Source organism: Benincasa hispida, unplaced genomic scaffold (assembly GCF_027475165.1).
Source record: "Benincasa hispida cultivar pf3 unplaced genomic scaffold, pf3_genome.v1.1 HicScf1848, whole genome shotgun sequence".
Taxonomy (NCBI): Eukaryota; Viridiplantae; Streptophyta; class Magnoliopsida; order Cucurbitales; family Cucurbitaceae; genus Benincasa; species Benincasa hispida.
The window spans coordinates 624,028-638,745 of record NW_028326240.1 but is presented as its reverse complement, the minus strand read 5'-3'; the positions used below and the strand labels follow the sequence as shown (position 1 = coordinate 638,745).

Below are 14,718 nucleotides of genomic sequence, written 5' to 3'. Positions count from 1 at the left end.
AAAAAGATTGAAAAGTCATTACAAACAAACTTTAAATAAACATGTTGCTTAGATTATGTGGACTATACTTATAAATAATAGCTAGAATTAAGAGTTTAGATGCATTAATTAAACTTTTTTTTAAAGTGATATAGTTCTCAAAGTAAAATTAAATAATCATAATAATAAAGTAAAAAAACCAACATCAGAATAGTATTAACTCAACATTTAAACATCTTATCAATTGTCAAAAAGAGTATAGATCAACTGGCATAATACTTGTACTATCAAGTTTAAAATAAATGTTCGATTTCTTATCCCACATATTGTTTTAAAAAAAAATTGTCTTATTCTTCCTTAAAATCAAAAGTTCAAATCCCAGCCCATCTTTGTTGAAATACGCAAAGAACAAAATTCAAATGATTGAGTATAAACTTCTCAAAAGATTATATTAAAAAAGAAAAAAAAAAAAAAAACAAATAAAAAACTTAAAATTAGAAGTTAGTCTTTATGGTTTGATAAATTCTCAAAGTAGTCTATCGATAAACCGATATGGTCTGAACTTATCAAACTAGAAGATTTTATCAAACCATAAAAACTCAATTCTATTTATAAATTATAAGGACCAAATTTGTAATTTAACAAAAAAAAAAAAAAAAAGTATTTTGTACACATAAGAAAACATTCTAAACATATCAATAAAATCGTTAAAACATTATTCTAAACCAATAGATTTAGAGAAGATCAATTTATTTGAATTCAATCAAGGCATTTGTAACTTGGATTGACAATTACATTCCTCACACCACACTCATTAAACCTAAAACTCAACCAGAAAGAAAGATAAAAGAAAACCCTAACAATATGTGTTAACTTGATTTTGGTTCATCAAAGTTTCGTCTACAATAATTTCTATGACAATTCTCAGGGCCTATTAGTTAAGGCCCATATATTTGGAGCGATATCCAATCGCTTGACCACACTCAATAAGCTAAACTACAGAAGAAATAAAAGAATGGAAATAATGACACATTGAAACATATAAACGCTAATCTATTTAAACACAGCCCACAAATGAAAGAATTGATCAGAAGAGATGAACGCCCACCCCTGACTTTGTATTTTAATTACATAATTTAAATCAAGTACCTAAGTAAGATGACGACGAGGCGCTGCAGCTTTCGGTTCATCAATCAATGAATGTCAATCTTGAAAAATTGAGGAGACTTTTTTTCTTTTTGTTCATCAAGTATCTCGGAATATTGGCTGAGCTGCCCACTTGAGATGCAGATAAATCCGTCCTGATTTGGCTCCTTCCAGTGGAAAACAGTCCTGAATTTCCCCTTCCAATATCGCTCTTGTCAACGTCATTATGACCCTCCCCAGTTTATCCTGTATATAAACATTAAACAAGTGTTCGATAATTAAATATACTCTGTCCGTCCCATCAACTTGAGTTTTTGGATGTATTCGTAGTTTAACATGGGTACCCGAGCAAGAGATATGATGTTTGTTTGATATTAAAAGTTTATTATTTAGTTGTAATTTAATATGCTATCTTAATAAGAGGTACAACATTATTTCCTAATTGATGAAGTGCAATATTATTTCCTAATTGATACTAATAGTTAGAAAATACCTCTCAAGGGTGGGAAGTAGGAAATTCAAACGGACTACCGTTAAATTTTTAACATGTGTTTACTTTCTCAGAGAGGAAAAAAAAAAAGCGTTCTTATCTTCCCCTCTCTTCTAACCATCAGAAGTTTAGTGGTGGGGAACACGAACTAGTTGGTAGGGAAATATTATTTGTAATGATTTGTGTGTTTTTCAGTTGCTCAATCGACGTCTTCAATAATTTATACGTTAGGTTTTACGAATCAAAGTAATATTCAAACCACATATAAAATGCCTCGGCTTCAATTTTTGCTCCACCCAAGTCAGACAAATTCTACAGTTAAATTGATTGAGATGGAGAAGATTACCTTTCCAAAAGTGTCATGATCCCAGACCTCTACAATTAGCATATCGTGTAATGCATCCTCCACCAGAAAGTCGAACGTTTGATTCCAGACAGGATTCAGGGTGTCATGTACAACCTAGTGAAATCATCCAATGATGAGATTTTAGAGTTTGATATTCCAACATTTATGAGTTAATTCTCATTCTTGTTAACATATCATTAAGGAAATAGTAACAATGATGATAATCATTAACAATCAACTTGAAGGATTATTAACAAGAGAAGTATGAAATGAATGTTTAGTACGAAGGTAATCAAAGAAAGCTGTCAAAAGACATGCTGCAAACTAGAGCGTGTGCATGCGTGTGTATATATATATAGTCTTTCTTTCTTTTAATTCAAAATTGAGAGCCTCACCCTGGTTTTAACTTTGGTCTCGGATTTCTTCATAATGAGAACAACATAGGGGTCGGCTTTTCCCATGAAATCTACAGCAGGCAAATCTTCGGCAGCAATTACTGTCACAGATAGCACTCCTCTTACAATCACATCCCTCTTCTTTGGGGAGCTTTGTTTTCCAGAATCTGCATCTTCTGAACCATTCGGAGCCGGCTTTAGAGCCTTCTCCACTGAGGTCAATGCATAATCCGGGTTAAATGGGTTTATATAGAGGCTCTGATCAGTGCCGAAGGGATAGTAAAGAAGCTCCAAATGCACCTGTGTACACGCATAAAAGTTAATTAACTCCATTTAATAGAACCCAAAATACGTTGGAATCGATGTCATGGAGTTCTGACCTGACCCCTGTATTTGTTATCTCTTTGGATGTCCAAATCTTTGACCAGCTTCAACCAAACATCCTTCACTTTACCGGGCTCAAGGTCCTTTAATGCTACTTGAGCACAGCCAAGTAGTTCAGAGGCCTGAACTCCTTCATCGTCAAAAACTCTTATAGTCAAGTGCTGAGTAGATGCATCTTCAACAACGAAATCAAAGTGCTCATTCCATATGGGATTCAATTGATTATTCTGACCGGACAAAACAAAAGGAAAACTTATTTCAGTTCAGCCATTAAAAACCAAAAACAAAATGAAAAGAAAAACTTTGTCTTACAATGGTTTTACTTGTTTTCATTCTCTCTTTCAATGGCCGTACAAACAGCACAGCATAAGGATCCGACTTTCCTATAATGTCTTTATTGGTTAATTCCTTTGCCTGCACAAGCTTCACTTCTAGCGTTCCAACAGGCTTTGCCTCTAAATCGCTATAAATAACAAACATATGAGCATGACATTGTTAAATATTAATGGTAACCGACCATTAAGTAAATTTTCATCTTCTGGTTGTTTAACAGACCTATAATCTCCTGCTATGATGGGCACAATCTTCCGAACTGGCCATGTTATAGTACCTTCAATAGCATCTCGAATTGTTTCCTGGAATAGAAGAGTACATCAGTTTGGCTTATACTACAGAAATTTGTTGTACCAACAAGAGCCAGAAAGATCAAATAAGTCTGATTTACCTCAATAGCATCAGAAACCCCAGGAATGGATGATATGTCTCCTCCAATAATCTTAAGTTTAAAATCAAGATTTTTCTGCCATTAGAAACATGAATAATTGTGATGCATTAGTCTCGAGTGTACCATACAAAAAGTCTCTACAAAACTATATAATCTTCTTCATCTCTTAATTTACCTTTTTCCTCAGAGAATAACACACTGCTCCAAAGCAAGGAAACTCATCAACCAATGGCTTGAATATTAATCTGAAAAGCCCTGTGAATGCAATATCTTTTACCTAAATAAATAAGTAAGGAAATAAGAGAGGAGATTGATGAGGGAGAAGAAGCTATGTAACTGCTTTTAAACTTGCATGAAAACATTTACATGTGAAGAAGCAAGAGTTTATTTCTTATGATTTAATACATATTCACAAACCATAATGTCTATTAAACAAATTTTCACCATCAGAAATAGAAAACTCTTTATTACCTGTACTGGTAAGGAAACGCCGAGTTTAGTTTTGATGTCAAGAACAATGTTTGGATTACCATCCCATTGCATCTCCAACTCCAAAGTTATTCCACCAGTTTCTGGCTCGTCTTCAAGTACAGCAATTCCTACAGAACAGAACGCCTATCATGCATCGATATGAGTGAATTCACATGGTTTTGATTTAGAACGTAGTGATAACTAGTAATAACTAGTAATGAATCTGGTTTATGGCTGCAATGATTTGATAATTAAACCAATTTAATACCTGTAAAATTTGGAGCGACAGTACCCAGGGTCAACTTTGAGAACTTCAAAGAAGATAATATTGCCGGTCGAAATTGTTCTAAAACCGGCTCCACATTGCTCCTTATCAGCTCCGATGCTGCCTACATAAATCGGCCATTCCATAGAATGCCAGAACATAATAACAAAAGGAAAAAGACGAATCGACTCGAGGATCAAAACCATATTCTAATAAGTTAAGGCATCCGAGAAGTGCAGATTTCGATTACCGCGTCAACATATGGCCAGATTTTATCAAGCTGAAGATTGAGCCAAGTTAACTGCAAATTACAAATGGCAAAGAAATTATGACATGAAATTGAAATCCTGAATTAATCCATCGCCGCCACATCCAGACACTAGTATCGAATGAGATCTTCCAATCGATCAAGTGGGAAAAAAAAAACGGAAAACTAACCAACCTTCTGTCGCTGCGTAAATACAACCCACGACGGATAAAACTCCTTGGGAAGAATTTTTCTCGAATCCTGTGCCGTCATCCTTGCAAATGCCGCAATAGTTGTAGCCTAAATCGCGAAAAAAAACAAAAAAACAAGTACAAGAACAGAGCATTGCATCAAGCCAAGGGCAACGCGTAACAAATAATATGCAAAAGAAATATATACCAAATCGGAACGATGCTTGGCGCGAACATTCCCGGCGCGAGCAAGAGCGATAATCAGTAGGACACCGACAACAACGCCGAGGAAGATACCAGAAAAGAACGACATGAGGGAAGATCCGAAGATGTCTAGTTGAGAATATCAAAGCCAAACGAAAGAGAAGAAGAAAGAAGCTAGTAGCTGAGATGTGCGGCGGCGAACGGCATCTCCGAACGGGAAGGCAATGAAGAAATGTCGGAAGAGAAGAATGTGAGAGTGAAGATTTGTTCCATGATCGGAAATTGGACGTCGAAAGAAGAAGAAGAAGAAGAAGAAGAATTGGTTCTTTTCTTTGGTTTGGCGTCTCTTTCTGCATACAGTGGATCGGATTTTCTTTCTTCATTTTTCACAAGGAGCTTTTGTGGTACTTGGTTCCACGTTAACTGCTGCGCGTTCGTGCCACGTGGACGCGCCTAATGATTTCCTGCTTCTGCGGGGTCCATGTCATCATTTTTTATGATTAAATATAGGTTTAAATTTGGGAAAAATTAAAACGATATTGTACTTTTAGAAACTATTTAGTAAAATATTGTTGTTTTCAAATAGGTCGAATTTTGAACCCTCGACCTTTTTTTTTTTTAGGAAAATATTGTTGTTTTCAAACGAATTCTGTCATCTCAGCAAGTCTGACTAAATAATGAGCTAATGAACTCCTTCTTTTTGCCACTGAACTTCCCAATCAAATTCGAGAGTGAGATTATGGGAGACAGCGAGAGTTTGAGAGAGAGCATGAGCGTGAGCGTCAGCGAGAGCGAGATTTTGATAGAGAGCAAGAATACCGTACAAATTTCCTTTTTTTTTCCTTTTTAATTATTACACATTCCACCTTCTTCTTTCTAATCCTTTCTTTTTTTTTTAATTTTCCATTTTATAAAAAAATTCTAGAAATATTTATTATTTTATTATTATTTTATTTAAACTCTAAAAAGAATAAATTAAAAAAATAATAACTCATAAAAATAAAAAAAAAATGTAAATTAAATATATCATTTATATAAAAATAATTACAAAAATCAATGTGTCCCACAAGGCGGACGTCGTCGATTTCAAGTTGGTTGTCGTCATCGACTTCGAACTTGAGGTTGCTTGGGTTCTTCTTGATGTTGCTCTGGTACCTCTGCAAGCGCTTCATAATATAAATATTCATTATGCTCTCCACGACCTCGACCATGTCCATGCACGTATGAAGACGAAGGACCAGCCTCTGAGTCATAATGTCCTGAACCAAATGCTGGCATCATCATCATCGGACTAACATAATCAGTTTGACTCTGCTTCTATGTCATAGGGGGCAACTCTTCCACATTATGTGCAACCTCATCAAACTCATCCTCTTCCCGAACAAGTCCTCTACGTCTAGAAGCTGGTGGAGGAACAATAGGTATATCGTACATATAATGAATTTCCTCCATATAGCTTTGGTTGTCACTACATATAGTAAGAACCTGGTTCGGATCATTCGTAACCTCACGGAGTCCAATGTTGTTCGATCTCTGTGAATTATAAAACAATTAGACAATATTTAAAATAAATTTAAATTAAAAAAAAATAGATAATATTCATTCATTTACCAGATGACTCACAGCTGCTCTCGGACAAGTGGCGTAGCGCCTTGTGATATTATTATACCAATGAATATATTCTGGAGTGACATCTGTGTCAAATGTTCAAGAGAAACTCCCACTGCAATAAACCTTGCACGATAGTGCCATCGCACTACCAAATGTGCAACTTTTTCGGACCAATCTCTAGTCCTTAGGTCAATATCATGCAGTACGGGTTCAGTATTACAAGGCGATGGGATATCCTGCCAAAAACTGAATTGTCTCATCACCCTCTCAGGAAGATGCCACTTACCAATGTGAAAACATATGAGAGGACTCATCGTCCGCCATATGTTTTGACCATTTGTACAAAAATTAGGCAAAGTATGCACAATAATTTTGTATGGCTCCCAAATAACCTGAAACACAAAATATTATATTAGAGAATATTAAAGACAAATACAATAAAAATGTGAATAAAATAATCAATTAGGTTTAGTGTAATGTACCTGTTCAGGTTGAAGTAGATCAAACATGTATCTATACTGGTTGACTACATGTGTGGTTGTCCTAGTCACACATATTTTGTCTCTCCACCTAAATTTTTAAATTGATAATTTAGAATTTAAATTAACTAGATCAGTGATATAAAAATTAAATTGAATTAAAACAACATACCAAGAACCGTAGGCTCGTCCAACTAACTGAGTGTCATTAACATGATGTAGCTGTGGAGCCATTGTTGGAAATCGCTCCCAAGCCCATAGTTACAAAAGTATGAGAGACCCAGCTATCTCTCGAACCTCAGGTCTTGTTGCTTTGCATAATTGTCTATAAAACCATGCCAAGCATGCTCCACCCCATGAATACCGCCCCACATCATGGAGGTTAGCTAACAGTGGCAGAAACATCAAGTGAATAAAATGACTTGATTTATCTGAAAACAGACTTCCACTCATCATTTGTAGTATATATGTTTGTGCATATCTTATAATGGTTTCCTCGTCTGCATCATCTGTGAGCTCACGAAATTGTGTTCCTAACCATATTAAACTTAACCTCAATCCTTTAATCTTGTCGGCAGATGGGGTCGCACCGAGGTACAGTTGACAAACTTCTAACTAGCCATCGTACATCACTCCGGTGACCGGCTCACCGTCAACAGATAACCCCAACAACACTTCTATGTCTTGTAGAGTGATAGTGCACTCTCCAACAGACATATGGAATGTATGCGTCTCGGGCCTCTATCTCTCAACCAAGGCTGTGATCAGATGCCAGTCCAACTGAATAAATCCTGCCTCTCGACGTCTGCAAGATATTTCTCCAGTAGTACGATCTCGCCATACAACATATGATCGATGAATGGACTGGTCGTACAAAACATTGGGATCAACAGGTCCTGGGTTTATCTTGACGCTCCAATACATCCCTTATTTATGCTCTTCTTTTCTCGAAATAGTTCACGCATTTGAAGAATTATCTGAGCAAGAGCATTTATAGGCAACATTCGAGCTTCTTTGAGGAATCCATTTATGCACTCTGATAGATTTTTTGTCATCCACCCATATCTGAATCCTCCATCATGTGCAAGTCCATTGCTCTAAACTAATGTTGTCAAAAAAACTTAGACAACTCCGATTTATTCCTTTGATATCTTCAATTGCTTTGTTGAACTTTTGAATTTGAAACTGACACCCGACACGATAAACATAAACTGACACCCGAAAAGTTTACGTTATCACAACGAGATGGATTGGACAGAACCAACTACTCGACAACGATGTGGATTTTGTAACCAGTTAGGACATAATCGAAGGAAGTGTCCTTCGTTACTAAGACAAGCTCCAGATAGTTAGGGATTGAATAATAAATACTTTTTTATTATATATTCATTTTATTATATATTCAATTTTTTTATTATAATTTATCGTATATTCAATTTTTTTATAATAATCTACTGTATATTCAATTTTATTTTTTTTGTAATCAATAAAATTTTACATTATAATAATCTAATATATTCAATTTGTTGTCTAATGATTATTCAATTATAATATAATAATCTAATATATTCAATTTGTTGTCTAATGATTATTCAATTATAGTATAATAATCTAATATATTTAATTTTTTGTCTAATGATTATTCAATTATAGTATAATAATCTAATATATTCAATTTATTGTCTAATGATTATTCAATTATAGTATAATAATCTAATATATTCAATTATAGTCTAATGATTATTCAATTATAGTATGTTTATTAGCTCTTTTTTCTCTTCTTTTATATATATTTCTATGGAAAGTTCAAATAAAGTGAAAACTCTCGCTCTCTCCTAAGATCTTGCTCTCTCAATCTCGCTTTCTCCTAAGATCTTGCTCTCTCAATCTCGCTCTCTCCTAAGTTCTTGCTCTCTCACTCTCGCTCTCTCCTAAGATCTCGCTCTCTCAGAATCGCTCTCTCCTAAGCTCTCGCTCTCGCTCTCGCACTCGTTCTCAATATCTCGCTCTCTCTGTTATTGTTGTTATTTTTTCATTAATGATTACTAGCTTTCATTTCTTCTAGAACAATCACAAACACTTTTTTGATTATGGATCTACTTTTTTGTTCGTAGACAAAGCTAATTCGGAATTATCTTTCATTCCAAGGCATAACTTGTATCCATGCGCTTCATATTCGCCTGGAGTTCGCTCCCAGAAATATAGCCATCCCCACCCCCTCACGTCAATCCCACAAGCCTCTGTCTAATTCGAAATGATAACAAAATGCATAGGTTGTTAAAAGCAGCTCGAGTACACAGATACATATAGTATACCATCTCATTACTTTATTTCCTCTATGAGGGAAAAAGAAAAGTAATAAACCTGCAATCTCAAGGGTGGATGTGTGTCGAAATTTCAACCTTCGACAACCTAAGCGAGATTCGCGAGATTTCCCTAGTTTCGGCTTATGTATTGTTTCCAAGTTTTTCTTTGTTCATCGAGTTCTCAACGTTCGACCTCCAGATTAGTCGAGTTCTCAACATTCGACCTCTAGCCTCGAATTCCCAAAACAACAATATTTCTTTAATAAGTTTCAAAACAACAATATTTCTCTAATAAGTTTTGAAAACAACAATATTAATATTAAAGGTCCTTAAATTTGTATTGAATTCTAAATCTTATTCAATTTTAATCTCTAAATTATAAAAAACGTTTATTCTAGTCCTTAACTTTTAGAAAATACTTACTTTGGTCTCTACTAGATTTTGTTAACTCTTAAACATAATTGTGAGCTGATTTGTATTTTTGGATAACTAAGCCACCAAATAAGTTAGTCATGCTAAAAAAATCTAAGGTTTCAATTTTGAATTAGGTGGTAAAGTGATTTTCTATAGGAGATCTCAAAAGTCATTTTACATCCAAGATTTGGGTTGTTCACTATTTTGGCCTATTGACGGTTGATATTTTACTTCACCTTCATCTTGCTCAACCCATGCAAGATGCAATTTCATCCTTAAACATATTTTATCCTTAAGGAGTTAAAGTAATCTTAACAGTAGTGACCAAAATAAACATTTTTTAAAAGTTCAAGTACTAAAACATGCACTTTTTAAAGTTTAGAGACCAAAATAGAACAATACTCAAAGTTTAGAGACCAAAATAGAACAATATTCAAAGTTTAGGGACCAAAATAGAATTTAAATCTTAAATATAGGACTTTTTTCAAATAGAAAAATGAATCAACTTATTTACAAATATAGCAAAAGATTATTGTCTATCATTGATAGACACTAATATATGTCTATTAGTGTTTATCACTCAATCATTGATAGACAATAATATTATGCTATATTTAAAAATATTTTCAGTAGTTTTACTATTTAAAACTAATAAAGAAATAATTGGTAATGATTAGTTGAAGCCTTAAATTGGTTACTTTCAAATTAAGCTTCTAAAAAGAGTTGAAGAGTTGCAGCCCTTCAAGTATCAAAGCGCAAGAGACACAATTAATCTTGATATTAAGATTCATCCACATACTTATTATTACATATATTTATTTAATTTTATATATTTACATTTATAAAAGTAGTTGAGGGGGCATCTTAGATGAATTTAATCAATTACATGAAAGGTTGTGACCTTTCAAAGTGTTTTTTCAATTAGTTTAAATAGGGCTATAATCATTTTAAAAGAAGACTTTGAATTTGAATGAAAATTTTCTTAGAGTTTAATCTCTCAAGCTTCATGTTTTCTTTGTATTCTTGTATTTAGAATGCATGTTTTAGGATGTTCAATCTAGTTTGATCAATTAGATTGTTGAGAGTTCGAAATCTTGAAATTAAGAATAAGTGCTCATTTCTTCTTAATATTTGATCAAACTTCCAAGTCAAATTTGTTTTAGTTTTCTTGGAGTTATTATCAATTTGGTTATTGGAAGTTATTCTTATTATCATTGTGGAGATTCACCTGGAATAAGGGAAGTTCTCAAATATAATTGAGATAGTTCATTTTACAAAAAACAAGTATCCTTAAATAAAAGGAAAATTGTAGGAGATAATTGTATAGGGAAGTTTCAAATATAATAATCATGCTCAATAGGGGTAGCCGCTTCGATTTTGTTAGTTTTGAGGCCAACAATAAAACCAAATCAAATCAATCGGTTTTATAAAAAAGGGATCCAAATTTATGTCTAATAAAGAACAAAACTAATGAATTGGTTTTTATATGGTTCAGTTTTATTATCGTTTGGTTCTCGGTTTTGAAATGGTAAAGTGAGACGGGTGGGGGAGAGTTTGAGGGATAGATTGGTTGTGTCTCTATTGACAGATAGAAGGAATGAGATGAGATCGGGTTAGGAATGGTTTTATTGAGGAAAAGGCGAAGATGATTTGATCTATCATAGTCAATGGGCTTCAACGAGATGATGCTATTTTTTGATACTTGGATGAGAGGAACATTTTTTGTGTGAAAAGTGCATATAGGTTGGGTTTAGATTTGAACTGATAGGATCAAGGTTCATCTTCTTCTATCAAGGAGATAGTGGCTTTAAATTGTTGCGTGTGTTGCAAGATACTGTTCATATTGGGATTTATACCATAAAGCCTCAGAGTAGTTTTTTATTTGATATAATAACTGATTATTTAAATATGAAATAGTGATTTATCCATTACGGAAAAAATCCAAGGTTATTTCATGAGACTTGAATAGTATATAGTGGACATAAAGGTGGATAATGTTCGAGTAATAACCTAAAGAGTCTATAATATATGAATAAGGTTGGGTCCCTCATCTTGGTAATACTATAGATTCGACCCACTTTGTAAGTGTTACAAATAATGTAATCTAAATTGTTCGTGTGGAGACATGTGCATAGGGGTATCATATACAATGAAATTATATAATATCATATCATAAAATACTTAATCTCTCTGTAACACTGTTGACTGAAGAGATTAATATTTCATAGAATAACCATGTAACTGATCTCAATCCTAAGTGAGTTATGGACTTCTGTCTATGAGGGTTGTCCTTTGATTTGTATGGATGAGAGTGGCCCGAGTCGCCGACTCAATAAACCTACCATTTTGGGGACATGTCAAAGTAGGGAGCTAGGAACATAGCTGCAAAAGATGGAATTCGTTCCTTGAACAAAAAGATAAGTAGTTTCCTTAAGTGTTGACTCCGAGTCTTGAACAAAGTATACCCGCCCTCTCACAGGTCCGAGAGGGACTTGGTTTATGGTAGAACCATAAACAGATTATTCATTAGAAGTATCAATGGTACTTAACGAATAAGAAGTAATTACAGGGATAAAACAGTAATTTGACCTAGTTATAATTACGAACAACTCGTGAAGAATCAACTTACTAGTAATGGTTAAATCCATGGATGCAAAATATTCTATATTGCGAAAAGTACAGTTGTGGATCTTTAGTAGAGTGACCTACAATTAATGAATGTTGATTAACGTAATTAAAGAGTTTAATTAGTTAATCTCAAATCATAGAAGCCTCTAATATGTAGGTTCATTAGATCTCCTGCTAGCTCACAATGGTAAACAAGGTTTAAAATGTTCAAATTAATTAAAGGAATTGTTGGGATGTATGCCCTAAAGCCTCATAAATAATATGTTATTTGAAATAATGGTTGATTATTTTATATACAATTATCCATTAAAGAAAGTTCCAAAGTTATTTTATGAAATTTGAACAATATGTGATAACATATATGTGGATCATGTTCAAGTAATAACCTAAATGATTTGTAGTATTTGGATAAGATTGGGTGTCTTATCTTGGTGACACTATGAATACGACCCATTTTGTAATTGTTACAAGAGTTATAAAGTGTTATAAATGATTTGATCCTAATCATTCATGTGGAAACATGCGAGTGGAAGTATCCTATACAAAGAGTTTGTATAAGACTGACCACTAAATGATTAATCTCTCTTATCACACCGTTAACTGAAGAGACTAACATCTCATAGGATGACCATAGGTGACTCGATCTTAATCCTAAGTGAGTTATAAACTTCTATCTTGATGGCCGTCACACTTCCTCCCAGATTACCCTTCTTAATCCAGAAGTGAATGTGATGATAGTAGTTACCAACCCTTTTGTGGCACTTACTGCCTAACTAACATCCTTAACCTGCTTAATCTTCCCAAGCAGCTGCCTGCTTACGCACCGATTCCCTGTTCCAACTTCAAAAATTCATAACTCAAAATCCAGAACTCTTTTTAAACAACTTCCTTCTACAAACTTGTTTAGAATTGTGTAACTTTCTTACTTTTAAAATATCAGCTGAAAATTTTTTATAGTTTGTCTTGGAGCTTCCAATCTTCACTCCGGGCTCTGATTAACTCGAGAATCTGCCCCTTCTAAAAACTCTTCACTTTTTGCTATTCTCCGTGTGAGATCTTTCTCCAGCAAAACAATCTCAAAAACTAGATTCTCCCAACTTTCGAACGGCACCCATCTCATTTAATTTTCTCAAATCATTTTCCAAAATCGAGCTTCTGAAATTCCTCTCCCTTTTATACTTCCTTCCGCCTCCCCTATTCAAGGGTCAAACTGGCACCTCATCCAGCACTTAGTGCTTCCGGCCAATTCCCATTATTGAGTTTCAACACCTTGCGTACATCGCATACTCCATCGTCTAACACCCAGCGCCTATCGTCTAGCACCCAATGTCCATCGTCTAGTGCCCAACGTCTATCATCTAGCACCCAACGTCCATCGTCTAGCACTGAGCTGATCATGTAATGCCGCTTACACTATCGTCCAATGCATAGTGCCATCGTTTAGCGTGATCTTTCACATCGTCTAGTGCATCATTTAGCTCTGCGCAATTACTACACGATCGCCTACCGCATCGATTAGTTCTCCGCGCATTTACTACACGATCGCCCAGCGCCCGCCTACACGATTGCCTACCTCATCGTGTAGTGTTGTTCACTTACTAGACGATCGCTTACCCAATCGTATAGCGCTGCTCATCTGCTACACGATCGTCCAGTGCCTTTGCTCGCACATACTTGAGGCTGCCGTAAGCCTTATCAATGCATCATGCCTTTCAACCCATGCATTCATCCTTAGTACCAATGCACATTTTACCCTTGCCTTCAACACTTAACCTCTACAAGCCTTGGTTGCTAAACACGCAACCCCATACGTCCACACTTCTCCATCAACGCATACCTATACTTTGCTTCCATACTTAGCAAATTTTCACTTGTTATATTATCTAAAACTCACCCTTGACTAAGTAGTTCTAACACTTAGAATTTTCTTCCTCCATCGGCCTACCTTCTTTACCTCCTTTCATAATTTTACTTAACACACTTGTTACTCAATTATGTAGGAAAAATGGAGTATGGGGTTAACAATTACCTCCCTCTTAAAGAAATTTCGTCCTCGAAATTTGCTCGGACTTACTTATAACTAGAGTTTCACCACATCCTTTTGTCGTAAACTTTACAACCTTCTTCTTTTCTTTCCTCTTTCTTTCTTTTTCTTTTACTACGCTTCCGTCACGCTGCTTTGATATTAACTTTGTCCATATTAAATAATACTAGTACGTATGAACAACTTGGTTATAAAAGTTCACTGTATTTGTTACCTCACTCTTCCATTCTCCACTGAGTCATAGTATTCATTTATTACTAGGGTGGTCCTTTTCTATTTCTTAGCAATACCACTGAAAACATTCTTTTCCAGTTGTCATACCTTTGAATTACTTGCTAGCTGTGAAATCAATATTTTCGTCAACTAGACTTCTCGACCTAACCAAGGGCACTCT

At 34.7% G+C, this 14,718-nt stretch overlaps 1 protein-coding gene across 1 annotated transcript; it reads right to left on the bottom strand.

The window, feature by feature from the left end:
• Positions 1-825: 825 nt before the first annotated feature.
• Positions 826-5,222, bottom strand: LOC120085415 (synaptotagmin-4-like). The gene is made up of 13 exons (XM_039041376.2): positions 4,847-5,222; positions 4,643-4,747; positions 4,451-4,501; positions 4,204-4,324; positions 3,936-4,063; positions 3,640-3,741; positions 3,465-3,539; positions 3,296-3,375; positions 3,053-3,203; positions 2,737-2,967; positions 2,357-2,656; positions 1,962-2,075; positions 826-1,371 (listed from the first exon to the last, which is right to left on the bottom strand). Exons 1-13 carry the CDS (start codon positions 4,949-4,951, stop codon positions 1,225-1,227), a joined length of 1,710 nt encoding a protein of 569 aa, XP_038897304.1. The 5' UTR covers positions 4,952-5,222; the 3' UTR covers positions 826-1,224.
• Between the last annotated feature and the right edge of the window lie 9,496 nt (positions 5,223-14,718).